This window comes from Fukomys damarensis, unplaced genomic scaffold, assembly GCF_012274545.1.
Source record: "Fukomys damarensis isolate Sample0158 unplaced genomic scaffold, DMR_v1.0_HiC HiC_scaffold_35, whole genome shotgun sequence".
Lineage (NCBI taxonomy): Eukaryota > Metazoa > Chordata > Mammalia > Rodentia > Bathyergidae > Fukomys > Fukomys damarensis.
In genome coordinates, this window is record NW_022900947.1 from 30,208,109 (window position 1) to 30,233,020 (window position 24,912).

General features: G+C 40.6%; 1 protein-coding gene across 3 annotated transcripts in view; it reads right to left on the reverse strand.

The window, feature by feature from the left end:
• The window catches only part of Rfc1 (replication factor C subunit 1), an 80,054-nt gene that overhangs the window by 5,739 nt on the left and 49,403 nt on the right, over positions 1 to 24,912 (reverse strand). For 2 of the 3 annotated variants that reach the window (XM_010625110.3, XM_033758943.1), the window contains exons 10-22: positions 21,155 to 21,262; positions 17,841 to 18,020; positions 16,275 to 16,379; positions 13,842 to 14,253; positions 12,713 to 12,825; positions 9,819 to 9,933; positions 8,299 to 8,390; positions 7,856 to 7,993; positions 7,650 to 7,745; positions 7,437 to 7,535; positions 5,785 to 5,939; positions 5,549 to 5,666; positions 3,132 to 3,277 (exon numbers count right to left, since the gene is read on the reverse strand). In XM_010625110.3, the coding sequence (XP_010623412.1) occupies positions 3,132 to 3,277; positions 5,549 to 5,666; positions 5,785 to 5,939; positions 7,437 to 7,535; positions 7,650 to 7,745; positions 7,856 to 7,993; positions 8,299 to 8,390; positions 9,819 to 9,933; positions 12,713 to 12,825; positions 13,842 to 14,253; positions 16,275 to 16,379; positions 17,841 to 18,020; positions 21,155 to 21,262 (1,877 nt within the window). The remainder of the gene's footprint in view (positions 1 to 3,131; positions 3,278 to 5,548; positions 5,667 to 5,784; positions 5,940 to 7,436; positions 7,536 to 7,649; positions 7,746 to 7,855; positions 7,994 to 8,298; positions 8,391 to 9,818; positions 9,934 to 12,712; positions 12,826 to 13,841; positions 14,254 to 16,274; positions 16,380 to 17,840; positions 18,021 to 21,154; positions 21,263 to 24,912) is intronic. The other variant, XM_033758942.1, reaches the window with a different exon arrangement.

Consider the following 24,912-nt stretch of genomic DNA (forward strand, 5'->3'; position numbering starts at 1 on the left):
CGTGGAAGCCTATGATTTAACAGCTGGTAGGGAAGCCCAGCACACCACCTCGGGGTAATGGGCATGCGCCACCCTGCACAAGACCGTTTCCTACCTTCCTGGATCAGTGAGTGGAAAAGCAAACACGGCTGCTACCTCCTTCAAGGTTTCATTCTCTCTTAAGGCCCAGACAACAGCAGCGTTTCCTGTACTCATTCTTATCTATCATACATAAAGAGAACGCAGTCCAACATCCAAAACACTAAAAGCATCAGTACTTCAAGCGCCACCGCCACTTCCAATACAAACACAACACTTATTGGTCTTGGATTACAACATGCAAAACGGAGTCTATGAGTGCCTTGCTCACCTTGCTGATACCTACACTCTAAAACCATCACTTCAAGAGGAGAGTCTTCCCCAAACCTAAAAGAATAGCAGACAATGTTCCTGCACAATCAAAATGATCCACCTTGGCCAAGGGAAGACAGGGAACAGACTGCTCAGAACTAGAGGTCAATAGGAAATGCACTGTCATTTTCTCTCTCGCTCTCTCTCTCTCTCCCTCCCTCCCTCCCTCTCTCTCTCCCTTTATCCTTTCAACCTAGTTGCCTCCATCTTCAATCCAGGCAAAAATATGTATTCGTACTTTAAACAAGATACCTCAAAAGCTGCAGGTAACAGAACCCCTTACTCTAGTTTCTCTAAAAATTACCTAAGGCCAGGAATTTAGCTCAGTGGTGCTGCACCTGCCTCGCAACCACAAGGTCTTGAGTTTCAATCACTGGTACCAAAAAAAATAACCTATAGCACCTGCTCCTGTCTTCGGGTAACTGAACCTCGAGAAGCCATACCATTCTTTCTCCATCAGAAATCTAGAATTCGAGACTGTTTTATTACCTACGCACTCATTTCCTATATAGTGTTCCATCATCATGAACAGTAGTACTTGAAGAGATGTAGTGTAAGTCCCTAAGCCACAGCACCAAGGATCACAAAAACAGTTCCAAAATCAGTATATTGCACTTTATCTCGTACAGAGAACACTGAATTTGGTAACGTCTCAAGCATACCTAAAGCAAGGATTCTTAACTTCAGGAATCTGTAATTGCTTTAAAATTGTGTTATTTAAGCATTGTGCATTTTGGGAGGAAGCAAGATCAAAGCTTTCAGATTTTTCAAAGGCACTTACAAATCCCCAAACAAATCAAAATCATATTTCTATTTTTCAAAGACGCAGAGAAACCAAGGCCCCCAAGAAATTAGTGATTTGATTAGCTAAGTAGGGGGCCAGGGATTTATCTCAGTGGCACTTTGTCTGCCTTGCAAGTGCAAGATCCTGAGTTCAATCCCTGGTACAGCAAAAAAAAAAAAGTGAAGTAGAAACAAAAAACAAAAAAGGGCTAAGGATGTAGCTCAGTGGTACAGCCCTTGCCCACCATGCACAAAGCCCTGGATTCCATCGCTAGCATCACAAAAGAAAACAAAAAAGTTAAGTAGGACAGTCCCGACTGTTATGGCTTGTATCTAAAGCCTCATGTGCTCACAGGTGGGGATCTGGGGAGGTGACTGGGTCATGGGAGTAATACTAGATGAGTTCACTGTTGGGTTTAGCATAGTTCTGGATGTGAGTAATGGATTTACTGAGGAGGGAAGACACACCCTGAGTGTGGGTGGCAATAACAAATAGGTTTGTAGCCTGGGTGGAATAAAAACAGAAAGAATCTCTGCTTCCTGCCTGCCATATCATGAACTGCCTGTCTTCTCTTCTGCTGTGCCCCTCGGCATGCCACCTAGCCTTGGAGCCAGCCACCTATGGGCTGAAACTTCTATAAACTCTGAGCTCAAAAAAATCTCTCCAAGGGCCAGAGATTTGGCTCAGTGGTTCTACCACCTGCCTCACAAGTGCAAGATCCCGAGTTCGATCCCTGGGACCAAAAAAAGAAAAAAATCTCTCCTCCTCTAACTTGTAAGTATTGGGTATTTCGGCCCAGCAACAAGAAAGTAACTAAGACATTAACCTGCCCCAAAAATCATGAATTTCACTATCTATATCCATGCTGATAATAATGCCCAGTATATTAAAAGCAATTAAAAGCATTAAAAGCAATTTTATGTGCCAGATGAGTAAGCCTCAGTTCCTACCCCCAGGAAAGTTCAGTCTGGGGGAAACAAGACAGCCACAAACAATATAGAAGCCAAGGGCTCCAAATCTTCATGGAGTACAATTGGGCAACAGGATGGGTGCCCCTAGGAGTGAGCATGACCTTCAAACAGCAGTGAACAAGGAACAGGAAAGAGCTGAGAGGCAGGTGCCAGCTGGACCCAAGAGCAATGGTGAGAAGAAGCTTCTCCCAGCTTCTAGGGGCTGCCTGCCTTCTTGGCTAATGGTTCCCTCCTGATCTCCCAAGCCAGCAGGGTTGCCCCTCTCCCTAGTTCCCTCTTTCCCTCTCCCCATTCTGACTCTGCCACTGCCACCTCCCCTTTATAAAGACCCTTTGACAATGACACTGGGCGTACTGAGATAACCCAGGATCATCTTCCTATCTCAAGACAAAAATGAATTTGTATTGTTTTAAGCCATTCTGTTGTGAAAATTCGTTACAACAGCAACAAAAAACTAACTCAATGGTTGGAAAAAGACTCATCCCAAAGGCTGAGAAGAAGGAACTTAGCAGGGGGGAGAATTTTACAAAAAGAAGAAAGGAACTATCTCAGCTTTAACCTAAAGTTATATGTGGATCTTGGGTACCGAATTAATATTCTAGGGATCAGAAGTGGAAATATGATTGCTCGGGTAGTTTGCATGGTCATAAATGAATCCTTAAAGTTTTTTTGTTTTTTTTTTTTTTTTTGGTACTGGGGATTGAACTTGGGTCCTTGGCAAGGCAGGTGGTGGAACCACTGAGCTAAGTCCCCAGCCCTGAATCCTTAAAGTTTACTTAATATTTGCTGCATGCACATTTTGTAAGTTTCTAAACTTTAACAGAATTATACCAAACACAAATTTGTCTGAGTTTCTTCACACTTTTCCCAGTACATTATTTTTCTTCCCATGATCTGAGTGGCCTCCTCCTGTTCTATCCTGTGTTCCCCATCTCAAATGATTAGGTCAGTTTACTTACTATAGTAGATGAAATGACTCTGCTTACCTAAGACTCATGTGCAATGCCAGGTCCTGCACAATTCGGTCATGCCTGCCTGTTGACGAGTGCTTCCCTAGCCAGCTTGGGAAGGTGGGAAACTGGGTCATGTAACCCCTCATCAACTCTCCAGGAAGAACACTGGCATAAATGGCCTGGAAAACAAAATCAACAGCAGCGCAGAATTTGTGTTCAGTACAGTCTCCTCTGCAGCAGCCGTCGGCTTCCACGGGGCTGCTATGCTTTAGATGTAGTCATTTAATCCCGCTGTAAGACACTGAGGGCTGGAAACCTAATCCACCTATAGTGTGTGGATGTGGGGCTTTGTAAAGTGAACTGGGTTAGGTAAGGTCATTAAGGCAAACTCTCCCCATAACAGAGTGCTGGTAGCTTTAGAAGGGAACAGAAGCCAGGTGTGGTGTGGCACGTGCCTGTAGTGCCAACACTTGAGAAGCTGAAACAGGAGGGTCATGAATTTAAAGCAGGCCGGGAAAACATATCAACACCCTGTCTCAAAAAAAAAGAAGAGGGGAGACATCGAATACACACGAGCATACAAACTACACAAATACAGGCACACACGCTTATCCACCCCTGGCCATGTGGTTCCCTGAACTCTCAGAATTGAGCTAAACAAACCTCTCTTCATTAAAACTTAACCAGGCTGTGGTACTGCATTAGTAGCAACCAAAAACGAACTAATTCAAGGTCTATGGCAAATGAAGCACTGTTGCCCTGAGGACCTAATTACAGGGCAGGCAGATCCTATCTCTGACAGGTAGCATCATGTCTGTCACATGAGGAAACCATCTCTCATTCTCAACCAGCAGATCGCAACACCTCCGCCACCTCATGGACGCCAACATCACAGCACAGAATCAGCTTCAAAGAAATGCAACTGACTCACATGCACAGCTAAAACCACAGGGAGCTTAAAATATGAAGTCTAATTATTAGAGAATTCTCTGGCCCTTGAGAAAAATTTTAAAAGGTATCTTTCGATGTCTTTTATGGCCAAGTTGTATTTTGGGGTTTGTTTTTTTGTTTGTCTGTTTTTAGTTTTTTGAGACAGGGTCTCACTATGTACTTGAGACTGCCCTCGAACTCACTATGTACTGGTAACTACTATGTAGCCCAGGCTGGTCTCAAGCTTGAGGCAGGTGATCCTCCTGCTTCAGCCTCCCGAGTGCTGGGATTACAGGTGTGCGCCACCACGCCTGGCTGGTTTTTGTTTTTTTAAAAGCTGAAATTTTACTCTACACAAATTTTATATCCTGTTCTAGTAATATTCTCTCATAAGTACTTTTTCATATTAGATTACCTCTACAAATAACTTTAAACAGTGCTAAATATTTCACCAAGAGGATTTACTATAACAATCATTTTTCCTATTGTTGGACATGGAGATTTTCTCCAATTTTTTGCTGAGAATTAATGTACTTTAGGGAATATTTATATATATTAAGCTTTTCCTAAATTATTTAAATTATTTCTTTTGGAACAATTCTTTGTTTTTGTTTTTTTGTTGTTGTTACCAGGGATTGAACTCAGGTCCTTGTGCTGCTTACAAGGCAGGCGGAAGAACCACTGAGCTAAATCCCCGGCGCCAGGGACAATTCTTAAAGTAACAAAAATTTTTTTTTAAAGCTTGACTGTTTTTGTGTGTGATCGAACCCAGGACTTTCTGCACACTAAGCAAGCACTCTACTGCTGAGCTACATCCCCAGCCCAAGAAAAATAAACATTCTTAAAACATAAAAAAATCTTTATCTCCAGAATGAGTCATTGTATTTTGTTTTTGCTTTTGTTTTGAACCAATGTGTAGGTAAAATTAAGAAGGTAGGCCTTTTGAAAATTCCTTGCTTATCCTCAAGCCACTAATACTATATAAATACGAAAACTAAACAACACTCCAAAATATAACTGTCTGCCAGATTCTGTTTTCACTTGAAGATACCAACATAAACACAGTACCCACTATAAATGAGGTACTCAATGTAATATAGGCGTTCTGGTTTCCTTTAGCAAAGAAGAAACTCAGAGACTTCCCTGGCTGCATTTAGCTATCCAATGACCCTCTAGGAGGACCACAAATGACAGAAAGAAAATGGATTAAGGTAAAACCCAGCAAATCAAACTTTCAAATCACATCTTTCATTCCAGGCAACATCTAGCCTTCCTACTCTCATATTATCCATTTAAACAAAACTATTATTTTGAAACACTGGAAAAATAAGGCAAGATTAATAAACTGACCACAGGATATTTTTGTCTACAAGAGCCTAAGTTTTTGTTTTTTGGGGGGTTATTCTGCCATGAACGACACAATGCTCATCCGATATTTTAAGTAATTACAGGAGCCAAAAGATATTTTGATCTCTTCAGCCAAAGCAGCATCTGCACTTTGAGGCAAGCCCTCAGGTTACCTGTGTGGGCAGAAGACTCCAATTCTGCTTGCTCCGGATCTGGCTGTCCACTAGGTCCCCGTCACATATGCTATCTGCTGCTCGGCTCAAGAGCATCAAGTGCTTTTTCATGTCACCCCTGCAAGAAAGAACCGGACTGCATTCTACCGCTACCACAGCCCTGGCTGCTCCCCGCCAAGCGTTTGGCCTTCAGTGCTGGGAGGGTGGTAATCCTCTTCACATGTCTGAGTGCTCACCCTGCAGCTACGGGCTTTACATGGAGGTAGTTCTCCTGGACAAAGAGGGGTGCAATTGAATAGTCATGAAAAAAGAGATCCGATTTGTCCATCAGCGACATATGAGCAGTCTCCTCTCCAGCTGCGAATACTTTCCGGGCAACATCAAAAGGGCCCTGAAAAGAGGAAGAGACAAATCTATTAGAAAGACCAAAATCAGTCCAAAACACTGAGCAACCAATGGAGGGGTGGGGGTGGGGGACAACTCTCACTGCTGCTGGAGGGAATGGTACAGCCCCTTTGGAAGACAGTTTACCAGATTCCTACAAAACTTAGTATTTACCCAAATAAACTGAAAAACGTCCACACAAAAACTTACATACAAACTGGGTGTGGTGGTGCACACCTGTAATCCCAGCACTTTGGAGGCTGAGGCAGGAGGCTGAGGAATACTGTGAATTTGAGGTTAGCCTGGGCTACTCAGAAAAGCCTACCCCACCAAAAAAAGCCTACATACAAATGTTTACAGCAGCTTTATTTATTACTGCCAAAACTTGAAAGTGACCAAGATGTCCCTCAGTAAGTGATAAACTTACTGGTATATCCAGTCAACAGAAAATTACTCGACAATTTTTTTTTTAAAGCTATCAAGCCACGAAAAGACATGAAGGAGTCTTAAGCACATACTACTTTTGCATTCTTTTTTTGGGGCGGGTACTGGGGATCAAATTCAGGACCTTGCAATTGCAAGGTAGGCAGTGGAACCACTGAGCTAAATCCCCGGTCCATAAGCACACATTACTGGGTAAAAGAAGCGAACCTCTAAAGACTGTACACTGTATGATTAAAAATATATTACATTCTGGAAAGAGCTAAACTGTGGAGACAGGAAAAAGATCAATGGTTGACAAGATGTAAAGAGGCAGGAGAAATGAGGAACCAGAACAGAGGATTTGGGGGGCAGAGAAACTACTCTGATTCTACAATGATGGATAAATGTCACTGTCCATTTGTCCAAAACCACACAATGTGCAACACTAAGAATGAACCCTAATGTCAACTGTGTACTCAGTTACATGATGCATCCCAGGTAGGTTTACCAATTGCAACAATGCACCACTGGAGGAGGGGGTGCTGGTGGTAGGAAGGGCGATGAACACTTGCGGGGAGGTAGCGGATATTTGGGGAATTTCTGTACTGTCCACTCAATTTTTCTACGAATCTAAAAATGCTCAAAAAATAGTATATTAACTTTTTTAAAAAAAATAATCATTGCTTTGAGTATAATAATAAATTCTGAAAACAAAAATTCTGATTAGTACCAGGGGAACAAAGATAATTGATATAGACCTCTACTTTCAGAATGGTTAAACTATTTGAAACAGATTACTCCAGTCAGTACACAACCATTCAAACTATGAAAACCAAATAAGGGAATTGAGAAAAACCACTGTGTAACTTTGGAAACAAGTGTAATTTAAAACTTACCTCTTTCCCAAAATTTATAATAGACATTTGACAATTCTTGAGGAAAAATTCATTTGCATTAGCAGCCATCTAGAGGTTTGATAAATATCCACTGGCTCCAGAAGGAGACTGATTTTAAGCCAGTGTCTACAGAACAAGAAGTGTCTGGGCCTGGAAAGTAACTAGGAAAGGGAAATGCACTTTACCAGCTTGATATCCTTCTTGGCCCGATGAGAATCAGCCTTGGCCTGGTCATACGTTAGAGCTTTACTTCGTGCACACCACATACTCAGATTGTGTAAAACCTAAAATAATCACAAACAAAACAATGTCAAAATGAGGAAGTACTACTGTTCCCCTCCCACAAGGTGGAAGACATATTCTAAAGAATCAACAACTGTCACATAACAGTAATTTACCTGTCTGATATCTTGATTGGCTCCCAAGATTATTTCATTCATAGCTGGAGGGGGAATCCTTAAACCCTCTTTAAATGCAATAGACATCATAGCACCCTGAAATTGACAAGAGGAATCTTTAGTGATTTTTAAAAAACTGATCTTTTAAATAAATCGGATAGTGTGATTTTTTTTTTTTTTTTTTTACTTTTTTTCAACTATCATACCTTAATCTGTTCAACTCGAGGTCTTGGAAAACGAAGATCGAAACAATAATGAACCAAAGAGCGAATCTTAGGATGATTTCTATCATTGCACATACAAATAATGGGAATTTTAGTATGTTTTATCAGGCCAATTAATTCCTAAAAGGCAAATTTATAACAAAATTATTTAAAAAATAAAAGGCACCCACAATGTATTTCTAGGTTTTAAAAACCTCAACAATACACCTGAATTGCCATAAATATCAGTGTGTGAAAATTAAATAATTTTTAAAACCTGTCAACAATAAAACTGGTGCCAGCAGTGGTACACGCCTGCAATCCCAGCACACGGCAGGCTGAGGAAGGAGGATTGCTAAAAGTTCAAGGCCAGCCTGAACTACACAGCAATACCCTGACAAAGCCAAACAGTAAAACTAGCAGCACATAAATACACCACTCCTTACCTGAATCCCTCCCCTGTCCTCAGTGCCCGCCATGCCGTCCACTTCGTCCATGATGAGAGCGTGCTTTGTGCTTACTGAAGCTGCTGCTCCACCTGACCCAGCGGGAGAAGCAACAGCACAGGACAAAAACAAAAATGACACTGTTCAAAAACTGCTACTTTATGGAAAAGTTGTAACACATTTTCAACTTCAAAAGCTGTAAGAGCAAGCAGCAAAAAATTCTCCCAACCCTTCTGCATGCGGCGTCTCCCATTTTCTTTCTTTCTTTTTTTAATGTATTGTTTTTATTGGATTACTTTCTGCTGTACTTTACTCACACTTCACGCTATCAGATCAGATACTGGGATTTCTGGGAAAACTGCAGAAGCAACACCATTCTGAGTGACAGTGTGGGCTGATGCCATGCTGCAGCTCACTGGTGTGAGTCCACCTATCAAACACAGGCCATTTTCCAGTTGCTTGGAGGCCCCAGCCGGCGCGACATCACCATAAATATCCCATCTCTCTTTTCTTTGTACCAGGGATCGAACTCAGGCCCTTGTGCTTGCGAGGCAGGTGACAGAACCACTGAGACAAATCTCCGCGCCCCACCCCAGAGTTTCCTGCATGTCCTTTGAGAGACCTCAAAGTACATCTTATAAGTACTCTATACATATTAAAGATATGTGTGCATACAAATACACATCTTGATTTTGTCACTTAATATATTTTGGTGATTTGTTCCTTATCTGTAACATAAAACACTTCACTTACAACTCAATATTCCACTTTATGTATGAATCATAATTTAATCACTGCATATGGAAGATATATTAAGATGCTTCCGAGCTTTTGCTGTGATAAACATCCTATATGTATACGTCATTCTGCACATGTATACATATATAACTGAGAAACACCCCCTTACTACTCTCCAGAGTTGTACCAATTACATTCCCACTAACCGTGCATGAAACTTAACATTGCTTGAGCAACAGTCATTTTCTACTATTGAAAGCACCAAGAATTCAGGTAACCAAACAATATACCCTAGGCTTTAAACAGATTCAATTTAGTCTTTAGTTTGAGCACCTTCATATTTGTTTTCTGGACCACCAGCTACAACCTGAAACGTAGTAACTCTTCATCTCTTCCATACTTTTGCCTAAGATGCACTGTCTGTCTCTCTCTTCACTGCCTTTCAAACAAACATTACCCTTTTAGCAGCAGCTTGCCCAACGGCCCAAACACAATTTCCTTCTCATGTCACACTTCATTACCTCACTCATCACATTGCACTGTATTAATCTTCCTTCTTTATACTTGTGAACCTCTAACATCTTATGCAAAAGGAAAAAATATGTGTATGTACACCTTTTTATCACATTCTCAGAAAGCCTTAAGCCTAAAAATGGTCTGAGTTATGTCAGAGGCCTTCCTTATTTTCTTGGCAGCTGCATTTAGCTTATTACTATTCAATATCGATTACAGAACATTGAAATGAATATATTAAAACCACAGCAATTCAAAAAGACACATACTTGAATAAAAGCCTTTGATGCTGGTATTATTCAGTGACTCAGCAACAATCACCTTCAAACTGTTCTTACTCCGCGTGTCACTTGCGTTTAGTTCCACATAACTATATCCCAATTCCTAATCAAAATATTGGAAAAAAATATATATATATTGGGAATCATAATGATCACAATGTAGATTTACTCCCCTCCCTCCAAAAGAAAGACCTGTTAAGAGAATTTAGAAATCACATTAAAAACCCTTAGTAAAAATATAAAGTATGGCTGGGCGTGGTGGCACACGCCTGTAATCCCAGCACTCGGGAGGCTGAGGCAGGAGGATCACTGTGAGTTCGAGACCAGCCTGGGCTACATAGTGAGTTCCAGGTCAGTCTCAACTACATAGTGAGACCCTGTCTCAAAAAAACAACAACAAAAAAAAGTATGGGGCCAGGGATTTAACTCAGTGGCACCACACCTGCCTGGCAAGCTCAAGGTCCTATGTTCAATTTCCTGGTACAAAAAAAAATATAGATAGATAGATAGACAGACAGACAGACAGATAGGAAAGGACAGACAGATAGATGGGTGTAATTATACACAATATATATGATACCTATATATATAGTGACACTAACAAGTTTAACCTTAGTATGCCTCTCAATACTCCAAATCTTTAAAATATCATACATACATACAGCAATACACATAAAAGTTTTATCTTAAAACCTGAATTGGTAAATCACTAATCTGGAAGAATATACTTAGCAAAGAATGTTACCAAGTTTGCTTCTTAAATTCCTAAAACAAGTTAAAAATAATTCCAAGATTCAATATCAGATACAGAATTAATCTACCATAAAATCTGAAATGTAATTCTTATTTGTCCAAAATAAACTATAAAATTAAGTTATTCTTTGTCAGATTATCCCAACATGTAACTTTCCTCTGTAATTAGGAAAACTGAAGTTAATACTAATTCACTGTCTAAAATTACTCAGTTTTTTAAATGCTTTTAGTTTTTTCAATTACCAACAAACCAATGATAACAAAAAGGAAAAGTTACGTTCACCAATGTAGGGACTATGAAAAAAATATCATTTTGTCTTTATAAATACTGCAAAAATGCATGAAATTTTATACTTAAATTTCATCCTCTGATCTATACAACAAAGATGAGAAACCATCAACTTTATTATATAATAGAGGACTGGAAATCCAGCAATATATTTAATCCCATATTTGGATAAGAACCCATGAGCTCTGATTTGTTGGGTACTACAGCAAATCAGGTCTTCATTGTCTAGAGATCCAGCAGGAATAGAATCTCAAAGGCAGAATTAAGAGTAGTGAAGAGAGAAACCCCAGTCAGATGACCAAGGCTCAAAGTATTCCATGTGCCACATAAGCATGACAACAGGATATATATATTTAGCACACAGAATAATGATGAAGGCATGAGAAAATCTGTAACATATTTCTAATACTGGTTGAGTATCCTTTCTTTGAAATGCTTGGAACCTGACATATTCAGGTTTCAGAATTTTTGGATTTTGGAATATGTGTACAGACTTTACTGGTGAGTGTCCCTAACCCAAAAATATAAAATCCAAAATGCTCAAGAATCCCAGTATCAACATGACACACAAAAAGTTTTGGGTTGAGTATTCTATATTTCAGATTTTTGTATTAGGGATGTTCAGCCTGTATCTGTAGGATATTACACTAAGTGCTTAGCACACTGGCTCACAGGCATACATTATCTATCACAGTGGTCTGCCTTTCTCCACGCTTTCTCTTTACGAGGTTTCAGTTACCCTTAATCAACCACAGTCTGAAAACATCACATGGAAATTCCATAAGTAAACAATCTGAAAGTTTGAACCTGCACGCTATCCTGAAGCGCATAATGAAATCTCACACTGACTTGCTCCATCCACCCCAGGATGTAAATCAATCCCTTGCTCACATATGCAGCAGGGATACACTGCCTACCTATATAGGTTAGATCTAGAATGTCCCCCAGAGGCAAATGTGTCCAGAGGTCAGGCCTCTGAAAGATGACTGGATCAGGAGGGTGCTACATGCACTAAGTGCACTGATTCTTTGATGAGTTCACAGGTAAATGTGCTGGAGGTGGGGCCTGGATAGAGCAGGTGTACCAGAGGAGGTGTACCTTTGCAGGGTATGCCTCCCTCCCTGGTTCCTCCCTTTTCTCTGTTTCCAAGCTGCCTTCTAAGTAATTTTCCTTCAAGGCCTTCTACTATGTTTCTATGTTGAAGCCAGATAATCATGGACTGAATTCTTCTAACTGTGAGCCAAATTAAACCTCTCCTCCTTTAAGTTGTGGGTGATGGCTACTGAGTACCAGCAATGGGGAGCTGACCAATTCACTGCCCATTAGTCATTAATACCTGTCTTGGTTATCAAAGCAACTGGTATAATATCGCAATGTTTGTGTTATTTTACTTAATGACAGCTCCAAAGAGCAACAGAAGTGATGCAAAAAAGGAACCAGATAATAAAACATGGAACATGGAAAGACAGATTAACTTTGGTAGAATGTGGCAATGCAGTAGGGCACATAGGAAAAAAGTGTGTGTGTGTGTGTGTGTGTGTGTCTAACATTCAGTACTATCTGCAACTTCAAGAATTCACTGGGGATCTTGAAATGTAGCCCCCATGGATAAAAGAGCAATGTATGGTAATAACCAATATAACAGGCAACATTTTTAAAAGAATGAAAATGACAAATATCACCAGGACAAAAGCAATTCCTTAGAAGTTCAATTTTAGAAAAATATACAGGGCAGGTTTACACGCACACATCACATGCATACTCTCACATACATGCAAGCATTTCCCCTACACATTACCACTCAGGGGTTATCTTTCCAAACACATGACTGAGCACCCACCTGACATACAAGAGAAGCCGTGGTAGTCTTGCCAACACCTGGAGGGCCTGAGAGCAGTGCTGCTTTAAAACTAGAGCCATCATCTTTGCCGGCAAATTTACCAAACTTCGCTGCTAGAGAAAAAGAAGTTTTGGAGTGTTACACCTGTATTAGCTACCAGAAATTCAGGAATAGTAGAATCGTGCCTTAACCTCCCAGAGAGAGGAAGCCTTCCATTTAGTCTTAAATTTAAAAAGTTTTTTTTGTTTGTTTTTTTGTTACCAGGGATTGAACTCGGGTCCTTGTGCCTGTGAAGCAGGAGCCAGAACCACTGAGCTAAATCCCTGGCCCTTGCAGAATATTTTCTACAAATTATAAACATCAGTTTTCTTTTTCTTTTTCTTTTTTCTTCAAAGACAGGGTTTCACTATGTGGTTGCGACTGACCTGGAACTCCCTATGTAGTCCAGGCTGGTCTCAAACTCACAGTGATGCTCCTGCCTCAGCCTCCCGAGTGCTAGGATTACAGGCATGCACCACCACACCTGACTGTTAAACAACAGTTTTCTGCTGAGTATCTCATCTCTGCCCAAAACAAAAAACTAAAATTAACTCCTTTTCAAACTCTGATGTGAAACAAGAAATTTGTGATACTCCTTTCCTACAAAAGCACAGGCCACAGAGCATACTCTGCCAGGACTCAAAACTGCCTCCACCTGCCCCGAGCTGGAGTGCTTTAGTCCAGACTTAACCCCTCTTCACCTGACTCTTCCCTTGTAAAATGAGGACCAACAGTACAGCAGCTGGCGTGGGTGCTGTAAAGATGACAAGCCTGGTGCGTAAGTCTCAATAAATGTTAATAAGCAGCATCGGCTACCTGATGAGCAGGCAATGAAGATGTTATGTGCACCACTGTCTGCACAGCACAACGCTCTTCTTCCCCCACCACGTGGATTCACACACAGACTCAGTGCATGCTCCACAGTCATGAGAAATGGTTTCCACTCAGCCCACCAGCATGGGGAAGAGAGCAAGCTCCTAATAAATGCTGGTTGACAGATGAACAAATAGACCATTTACCTCTCATACGTGTGTGTATGAGCAATTACATGTTGACAGACACACAGAAATGAGTAAAGTTATAAAATCACCATGTTTTTTCTCATCGGGAGAACTTTTGTGCCAGTTTCGGAGCCAGCGGAGCAGTTTGTTGGCACAGCTCTGGTCACCCTGCTGTCCAATGATGGTCTTGAGTGAGGTTGGCTTATATTTATCCACCCACAGCAAGCTGTCCACTTTGCTTTCACTGCTCTCATCAGCCAGCTCCCTAGGCCTGCTGTCACCATTTGTCTCCTTGGCAACTTGCTGCTCCTTGAAGTCCAGGCCTCTCCGAAACACATCTGTTACCTCTGTTTCCTTTTTCATTGTCTTTGTAGAGCTGTCTCTTTTAGGAGTATGCTTGATCTTTTTAGATTCTGATTCCTTCTTGTTTGGAATAATTTTTCTTTTTCCTTGGTTATTTTTTTGAGGCGTTCTCTCCAATTTGGACTTTCCTTTCTCCATCTTAATTGGAAAAGTAAGAGGAAAAAAAATCTGATAGGGCCGGGGATTTGGCTCAGTGTTTCAGCCACCTCCATGGTTCCGCCAACTGCCTCACAAGCCCAAGGACCCAAGTTCGATCCCCAGTACCAAAAAAAAAGAAAGAAATCTGATGAGACCCAGAGAACTTCTATTCTGCTAAATGACCACCTGAGGTCAACCTGAGATCTGCATAATCTCAACCTGGACTGGTCTTCTCGCAATGGACCCTACTGTTGGTGAAAAACAAATGGATAAAATGTGGTATGTGTGTCCACACAATGGCCCATTAGAAGTGAAGCCCTAATACATGGTACAACATAGGTTAGCATCATGCTGCGTCAAAGAAGCCAGACACAAGAGGCCACACGTATTGCATAATCATATTACAAAATGTCCAGAATAGGCAAATCCAGAGAAAGGAAGTGCAGCAGTGATTGCCAGGGGTGGGTATGATGAGGGACTGCAAATGAGAATAGGATGGGCAGGGTAACAATGTTCTAGATTAGATAGTGCTGATGGTTACACATGCTTATGAGCATACTGACTTATACATCTTAAAAGGATGAAATTTATGGCATATGAATAACACCTCAATTTCTAAATATGTAAGCTGTCTCTGCTAGTGGATGCTAAAGCTTGTGGATGGATGTTTAAAGAGAAACGGGATAATGGCATCATCTTAAGTATTTGTTCCAGAAGGTAATCAATTACAAAGAGAAAACTCATCACTTTGCTAGTAAAGAAACCCAACAGATACCACCTTAACCAAGTAGTCAAATAAGACATGGATGTCAACATCAGGTGCCTACAATGCACTGAGGACACAATATCACTCCTCTGTGTGTGTGTGTGTGTGTGTGTGGTTTTTTTGGGGGGTGGGGGGTACCAGGGATCGAACTCAGGACCTTGTGCTTTCGAGACAGGCAGTGGAACCACTGAGCTAAATCCCCAGCCCACTCCTGTGGTATTCTTGCCAAAGATGCACAGCTTCAATATAATCATGAGAAAACATTAAATAAACCCCAAGGGAGAGACAAGTATACAAAACAACCCATTCTCATCAAAAGTGTCAAGGTCAGAAAAAGCCAAGGAAAAGCTCAAGAACTATCACAGACTAGAGAAGGACTGTCATAGATTGGACAGCAACTCGATGGAGTGTGGGATCTTGGAACAGAAAAGGACAACCGGGACAATGTGAAGTGTAACTAATACATGTGGTTTACAATGCGGTATCACTGTTAATTTCCTGTTTTTTACCACTTTACTATGTTTAGGTAACACAAATCATGTCGTAAGATTTTTCTAACTAGAATAAACTGGGTGGGCCACCCCGCCACTCTGATGACACGGTGGAGACATTACTCTTGGGACGCTGACACACCTGCGTCCTAAATGTGGAAGAGAGAGGCATACAGTTAGCATCAATGAGGCTAACACTAAAAGCAGAAAGATGAAATGAAAGGATTCTGAAAATATTCTGGTCTCTAGATACAGAAGTTTCTAGACAAAAACTTCTGCTCGCAGCTTAGCTATATAAGCTAATGTTTCATTTTTTCATACTTGCTAAAGCCAATATAGACTGGATTTCTATGAAAACTGAGACAGTCCTAATAAAATTTATCATCCTGATACCTACCACATATCCTTTAAAGAACTCAAAGACGTACCTTTGTGTTAAAGAGTATGTAAGAATTGTGTAAGAATATGGGATATTTATATCTTTCCTTAGAAAGTTTAGTAAGTAGAGATGGGCAATACACTGTCTCCTTCCCCATAACCCCTACACCCCCCACTATTGTTTTGTGAAAAGTAAGGAAACACAACAAAGACGACATCCTAAAGCAAAGTCTTCCAGTCAAAAAGAAATATGGTAAGATAATTTGTGGTAGAAGGGGTGGTTAATCTTCTAGCCAATGGAGCTACACCCACCCAAGCTATGGTTCCATGAAGTGGGAAAGTTTCTGTACTCCAACTTATATAAATCAAGTTTATTTTATACAAACCTCAGCTTCAATTGCTACTTCATACTTGGACTTCTTGCCTGGCATAGTTCGAATCAGATTCAATAGGCCATCTTCATCAATAATTTTTGTCCCCAAGGCTGCTGCCTATGGATTAAAAATGCAAATTAACAAAACTGAATCTTAACATTCCTTTCTGCAAAGAAAAAATAATAATTCTAAGGCCTACTAGTAAGCGAAAAGCAACATTTATAAATTAAATATCACTGGAATTTTTTTAAAAATTTCTCTGGAAAAGTACCATTAAAAAGAAGAAAACCTCAAGGACCCGAGTTCGATCGCCAGTACCAAAAGGAAGAAAATGGCAGACACACTCCCTAAGACTGCTAGGTTGGCAGCTATAGTGCCATATTACTGCTTTTGTGGATTGCTTAGAAAAGGACAAAACCAAGCACCTAAGCCCTCTCCTCACACCCTTTTCCTATGTTAACTCAGTTCAGGAGATATTTTCCATCGCCTTGTTCTTTCCAAGTGACTGGCTCTGACTGTGTAAGGCAATCAGAGAAGTTCTGCTTCTCCCCAACCTCCTTATGCTTTAAATGCCCACATACAGCTCTCGCCAATGAATGTAAGTGGAATTCTACAAGAGGGGTTAAGGGAGAACACTGTCAGTCATCACAGCTATTATGACATCTTGTCACTGCTCCCTTTCTCTGACTTGAGTGCAGGCAGCAAGCCTGCAACTGCAGGCAACATGACGGCACTGCTGCATCCCTTACGTGGAAAAGGCAGGTAGGTACTCAGGCAGAACGAATGAGGACGACACCAGGAGAAACAGATACAGAAAAGAAAAGCGTTCTGAAAGCATTGAAGTTTCCAGATCCAAGAGTTTCTAGGCCAAGACCCACCTTCCTCATAGTTTAGCCCCGGGAGCCAACACTTTTTCCTAAAGCAAGTAAAGGCTGGGTAGGTTTCTATCACAATTGAGAAAGTGAGGATTAAAGCTAGCACAAGACACATGACAGAAGGGGAAGACAGGACTCATTTAGCTCCATTATCCCAGCTACTGTTTGCCTCTGGCATTCTTGTTAGGTGAGGACAATAACCAGCAGTTTATATAAATCATGGTTGGCTGAATATTCCGTCACTTGAAACTAAACATTCTACCCAACAGACCTCTGACTCTTCCCCTTAGAGCTTCCTATTAAAAACAAGATGGGTACAGATCTCAATGACGAATGTTAACTGTACTGCATACTTTAAAAGTACCAATAAACTCAATAAGATTAATAAATAAATAAAAGATGGAATACATCATGACATATATAAGAATACAAAGAACTAGAAGGAAAAAAGATTGCGTTCATTTCTATCCTTAGGGAAAAAAAAGATTTAAACTAAAAGAAAGTCAAGTTAGCAGGCACTGTGCCTTCAATTGGAAAACCACAATCCCGGGGGCAAAGTCAACACTTGATGTTGAGAAGAAATAATGTAAAAACAAAGTTCCTTTTCCACTCTTTTTCTCTTCTGTGGAAAGGATATCACCACAAACAGTCACATCACAAGGCAAGCTGGCTATCACTGTGTGCAAAGCACAGCAGGACGTACCTTGTCACTCTTGGACTGTCCGCTGTCACGACCCATGACAAGGTAGTTTGTTTTCTTGCTGACATTTCCTGTCACCTTCCCCCCATAACGTTCAATTAGAGACTTGGCTTCCTCTCGCTCAATGGACTCCAGCACTCCTGTGATAACAAATGTAAGGCCTTCCAAGCAGTTTTCAGCACCCTAAAATCCAAAATGTTCAAGCAGAGAAGAAATTACATGGTAGCTTTCCAAAAAAACTTGGCATCAAAAGTGCATCAAGTTGATTTTTCTCATTTGACATCATAAATAACCTCAGCATGAAAAATTGGCTGGAAATTTACACAAATAAGCAGAACTTGAAACTAAATTGTGAGAAATTCTTATGTAGCTAACATTTAATAAACTTATAAAACAGACAGACATACACTCCATCTACTAGCAAAGCTTATTAAAATTACCCATTCATATTATTTCCCATTATGTTCTCTTTTTTTATTATGTTCTTTTATATTTGAACCATTAACTTAATTTGTTTAAGTAAACAACCAAATGCAATTTGCCCACAGAAATACTTGCTATTGTTAATAAAAGGGAGTGTTGATTCTGAAAGCTTTTGAAGTCTGAGCTCCCTGCCCTTCTGTCTGCTTACTATGTTACAACAGTAAATCTAACAAACTGTGAAGAACTTAAAGGCAAGACTATATCATTTCTTGACTGGAAGGGTTATCTGATAATGCAAGAGACACTAGCCAAAAAGATCTGGATAGAGATGTCATGCAATCTTAACTGCAATTGTATATATTTACAGTGTTTTATTTTTGCAATATAATAAAATGAAAATTTATATGACATGTCAAGTTACTTATTACTCTAAAGAACTAAGATCAACACAGACGTAAAACAGGCTTCAGAAAAAGCTAAACAAAATGCAAAGATTTTCCAACACAAGTTCAATCCTCTCTATCCAAGGGAAGAATCTTTAAGACCAAAGGGGAGGAAAAAAAAAAAAAGAATAGCTATCAATCAGCTTAAAAAGAAAAAGTTTACATCTCAAGACCCCTTAAAGCCCTACAGCTCTAGGGTTACAATGATCTATTGTACCACTGAAGGTAATGAAATCCTCACTAGATTCAAATTTTAACCTGGAAAACGCCACCTGTGAGGCCCTACGTCCCAAACCCCAACCATGTATTGTCACCTGAGTGACCCTGCACTCTAGCTCAGCATCTTTTCACACCCCAACTCTTCCGTTCTAGAGCCCAACAGTCTTCCTTCAGGAGCTGCAAACTGCCCAACTGCCTGACCTTTCCTCCAACACTCCCTGCACAGCCCTGCCTCCCCTGAAACCTGCCTTCCCTAAGGACAGCATTTTGCCAAAGTCCTCTCAGGCAGGGACCTGTCTGGTCTTTCGGGGTGACCCCAACCCACCAACCCCTAGAAGCGGACTCCTTTCCTCCCACCCCATCCCAGTCACAGCATCCTCAGTCTCTCTTTACTGGGGAATGGAACAGCGCATCTCCATATGCGGTTTCAATACCAAAGCGAAAATCACATTTATATACACTCTGTACGCGTCTCCTCTCCCCCGGCCCCTTCTCAGAGATCTCACGCTACATTTGATTTCCTTCTCTTTCTAGTGTATCTTCAATCTCCCTTCCTGGAAGATCCGGCCCATCAGGAAAAAACATGATTTTAGTACTTCCTACCTTAAAAATGCTCACACCTCTCCCCTAAATCCCAACTCCCATTTCTACCAAGGCGCATTCTCCCTTCTCCCCTTTATAACCAAGTTTATAAAAAATATCACCTTTCTGTACTGTCTCCATTCTTCCTCTTCACTCCTAAACCCACTCCCATCTGGCTCTCCTGCCTGCACCATTCTATTGAAACTGCCCTAGCTAAGGTCACAAGGGCCACATTCATTTCACCAGATACAATGGACATCTCAGACTCCTCTTTCCCAGAATCTTATCAGCATGACAGGCGTAACCACTCAATCATTTAAAAACAGCCTCTCGCCTTTGCTTCTGTGATACTACCCTCATCAACTTCTCTCTTTCGTCTGTGGCTGCTCCCTCTCAGAACCCTTTCAGTGTCTCTCACCTCTACTTCATGCCGCAGCAGAGCGGAGGACAATGCACACACTCTGCTCTGAACCAGTCTGTCAGAGACATTACCCTTCCCAATACTGTCCACAAGTCAGAAGCCCACGCGTGCACACGGCCTTGACTTCTGCTCTGAGCTTCACCCCCACACATGCACTGTCTCCTCAGTCCCTCCACGTGGGCACCTCACACGGCCCCAGGAACTCAGCCTCCCCTGGCCCTGGCATCTGCCCCCGTGCTCACATCAGAACCAGGAGGCCGGCCCCACACGCACTGTCTCTCACTTCGAGTGTCCCGTTATGCCAAGCCCTGTAGCTTCCACCTCTCCCGCGGGATGGTCACTTCTCAGCACCTCCTCTGCCCCTCAGACATTCCGACCATTTCCCGTCCTCTCTAACTGCACTGCCAACAGCTATTCCCATCGTCACTACCATCTACGAGCAGCAGCTAGAGTCATGTCTTGGATTTGCAAAGCTTCTCCCTACACTCCTCCACCGGAAACTGCCTCTCAGGTAAAAGTCTGAGACACTGGCCAGGTGTGGTGGAACATGCCTATAATCCTGGCACTCTGCGGGGCTAAGGCAGGAGGATCACCAGTTTGAGCCCAGCCTGGGTAACTTACTGACTTAGCAAGACCCTGTCTCAAAAGAAAAACTATTTTAAAAGGCTGGGGAAATAGCCAGTGCAAAGGCCCGGGTTCAATCATTCATTCCTTAGTCACTCTACTCCAACTACCTCACTTTTCCTTTAGTTCCTCACACATACCATGCAAGATCCTTCCTTCCTTAAGGACATTACATATTCTGACCCCCAGATCACCATGCTGTCATGACCTTCATTCCTCAGGTCCCCATCTCAATGTTATTTATTATACATGTCCCACCCAAGGCCCAGCCCCTCCACTTTATACTCTTAAGAGCACCCTGGATTTTTCCTTCTGACATATATTATTATAACTGCAATTAAATAATACAAATTTAACATCTCTTTAAACGGTAAGTGCCGAAAGGGCAAAGAGCACTAGTGCCGTCATAGCCCAGGCCTTCTAGGAATACTTATTATTTAAAGGAAACATTTTCTAAATATTCAGCGGTGATTCATAAGATCAACATCCCTAATTCATACAGACGTCACTGAGACTTTCCAGTTGTTGATTTTTAATTACCACTTCTCTGTGGCTGTAAGCACGGTGAACACATATGTGGCCACATGCTTCCTCAGTATTCTTACCTTTGGTATTTCCTTGGAGCCCAGAGCTTTGGGACCTTCTCGATTTAAGTAGCTTCGATAAGCTTGATAATTAGTGCGTTTCTTTTCAGAGTCTTCTGGACTAGTAGACTTTGGGTAGAGGGAGAGGAGATTGCACAACATTATACAAAATTCACAGAAAATTTATAATACATACCTAAACCTTAAAAAGTCATTTTTTTCTTTTTTTTTTTTTTTTTTGGTACCAGGGATCGAACTCTGGACCTTGCACTTCTGCATTATGTCTATGTTTTGTCCTGAAATTAAATGTTTGTTTTTTCTGGTACCAGGGAATCAAACTCGGGTCCTTGTGCTTGCAAAGCAGGCAGTGGAACCACAGAGCTAAATCCCCAGCAAAAATTAACTGTTTTAATGGACAGATGATTGACTTACAAATATCCCTCAAAATTTTGCACTCTAGGGGCACAAATCTCAGCACAGCGCAGGGGCAAGTACACAAGCTCCAAGGACACAAATGAAAATTGTGTTTTATATTAGAAATGTGTATGAATTTTAAATTCTATTCCATGATAAATCTGTTTATATTAACAGAAAAATAAATTCTCCCTCAATTTAACATGATCACCAGAGAAGCTACCCTATAGTTTGCTGTGGCCTTGTCCATCCCTAAAACACTATCCTGCACCCTAGGGACAGCAGCACTCCAGTCTGAGACTCAAAGGCTTCAAACAGCCAGCCAGCTCCAACGAGCTTCCCCATCTACCACTCTCCCGTGTTGTGTTGGATCTCCCAGGGGATCTTGTCGTGAGTGTGGGTCAAAAAATCCCAGGGAATTTTCAAACTATCTATCCTTGGACTCACTTCCAGGGTCCAGGTTTCTGATTCAGAGATGGGGAACAGGGGGATGAGTAGCTAGGGTGGGTAGTGGGAGAGGAGTCCTTCGATAATTAGAATCTAAGAACCCCTAAAAGCAGGGCATGGGGGAAGCACTCAGGAGGTTGGGGCAGTAGGACTGCTGTGTGCTCAAGGCCAGCCTGAATTACATAGCAAGACACTATCTCAAAAACAAAAACAAAGAATTACGACAAGCTGGTCTCTTGTTTTCTACACTTCCTATTTCACATTATTTTTAACTCCCAAGAAATCCTAAATCCCTTTAAGAGATAAAAATATTAGTTCTACATAAATAAATTATATAACCAATGAAACAGTAAAGCTGGTTTGGTTTTAAGTTAAATAAACCATTACGGGCTTGTCCTAGAATCTAACCCTACTTTTTTAACAATGGCTCTCACACATTGGTGTGTGTTCATCGCAAGTAGAAGCTTATTAAAATGCAGCTGCCCAGCCAGGCATGGTGGCACATGTCTGTAATCCAGGCTTCTCAGCAAGGCCAGTGTGGACAACTTGGCGGGACTCTATCTCAAAATAAAAAGAGCTTGAGATGCAGCTCGGTGCTGGCGCACTTGCCTAGCATGAATTAAACCCTGGGTTCAATTACCACTACGACCAAAAAAACAAACAAAAAAATATATCTATAATAGGAAATATTTTTAAGAAGCATCACAATTGAGTCCAATGCATTATCAGCATAAGCAAGTTGTTTCTTTATGACATTCACTTTTGATTTTTTTGAGACAAGGTTTAGCCATATTGTTCAGGCTGGCCTTGCACTCACTCTGTAGGTCCCGGATAGCTTTGAACTCAGTGATCCTCCTGCTTCAGCCTCCCAAGTGGTGGGATTACAGGCATGCACTACCATAAGTGGTTTATGACATTAATTCTATGAAAAATATTCTGAAATGTAGTTTATAAAGTAATTTTGAAGTACACCCATTTACGAAGTGAGATCAATTGAATTTATTAAATTTCAATATTCTCAAAATTATTTAAGTAAAATTTCTGAGAAATTCCTAATTTTGAAAATTACCATGAAGAGTAATAGTTCAATTAAAATTTTCCTCATTTCATAAAAATAAATACCCTCTGTAAAATGAACATGTTTAGTATGCCTGAGGAAAAACATTATCCACCTGATAAGTATTTAGTGAAGAAAAATCTTAGACCAAAAAGTTAATTGTTCCTTTAAGCATATTTATGAGCACTGGCCCTTAACAAAAGCATTTCAAAATCATCAGCATTTCATGGTTCTGCACTAAAAACAATTCTGATGAGCAGTTAAAACAGACAATGTTCTGCTTTTAATGCTAACTGCCTAAGAGGCATGAAAGAATAGTGGTTTCTCATCAGGAATCTAAAGAGGTTCCAAACTGGAGATTTAAGAAAAACACTAATATTTTAAATATATGGGGGGGGTGGAGGTATTATGAAAAGCATTCATTATTTCACCATTTTTTCCTTTGAAAATTATTTTAGTAACTCACCACTGTTCTACAGAACAAAAAGGAAGAGGGAGGGAGGAGGACAGGGAAAGAGGAAATAAGAATTAAGATGTGTTAGGTATATGTACCAACTCCCCACCATGAAAGTAATCATTACGTCCTACAAATGTGTACTAATAACAAATTTTTAAAAATAAAATTGAAAAAGAAGTTATTTTCAAGAAGGAAGCAGATAAAGCCTTTACCAATATAAGGAATAACTATAAGCCCCACAAAAATTTTGAAGGAAAACAATTTCATTCCAATAAATTCTACAACTTGGATAAAATAAATTTCTTGAATGACAAACTGACAAAACTGACACAAGAAAAAAAAATAATTGGTCCTATATCTGGCATGTAATTAAATTAATAACTTTAAACTTCCAAATGCCACCCTAAATGTAGGCCTCTATCAGGTTTTATATGTGGAATCTAACAACCATCTAAGAAAGAAATAATATCAGTGTCCCACAAACTTTTCCAGAAAATAGAGACTGTTCACTTCACTTTATAAGATCAGTATAACGCTGACAGTAAAAGCTTTACAAGAAAACTATCTCACAAACACAGATGCTAAACTCATCAAAACATTAGGAAAGCGGGCCAGGGATTTAGCTCAGTGGTTCTGCCTCCTGCCTCACAAGTTCAAGGACCTGAGTTCGATCCCCAGTACCAAAAATAAAATAAAATAAAATATTAGGAAATCAAATGCAATTGTGATTTAACACTCTTTTTAAATCAGCATGATTGACTATATTAACAGAATTAAAAAGGAAAAACCATATCATTTCCAAAGATGCAGAAAAAAACCTGACAACATTCAATCCTATTTCTGATGTTTAAAAAAAGAACAAAAAAAAAAAATCTCTCAGCAAACAAGGAACAGAAGGTAACCTCTGCAACCTGACAAAAGGCATTCCCCAAAACCTGCACACAACACCACAGTTCCTGAGGGAGACTGAATGGAGCCTTTCCCTTGAGAGCAAGGGCAAGGCAAGGGTGCCAGTTCTCACCCAACTATCTAACACTGAACTGGACATCCCAGCCAGTACAGTGTAGCAACGACCAGAAATATAAGGCCCACAAATGGGGAAGAAGTGAAACTGTCTTGATTCATAAACAACATGATTCTGTACATAACACAGAAATCCTAAGAAATCTACCCCTCAAAATTCTAATGAGTTCAATAAAGTCATACCAAAGTCAATACATGCTTTAAAAAATTTGTATTCTATTTCATATACTAGCAACAAACAAATGGAAAATAAAATTTAAATACTATTTAGCACCATTCACAGCCTGAATGCCCATCAAAAGACAAATCTATAAAGAAAATACAGTACATACACGCAATGGAATTTTATTAAAGAAAGAACGCATGTCATTTACAGGAAAA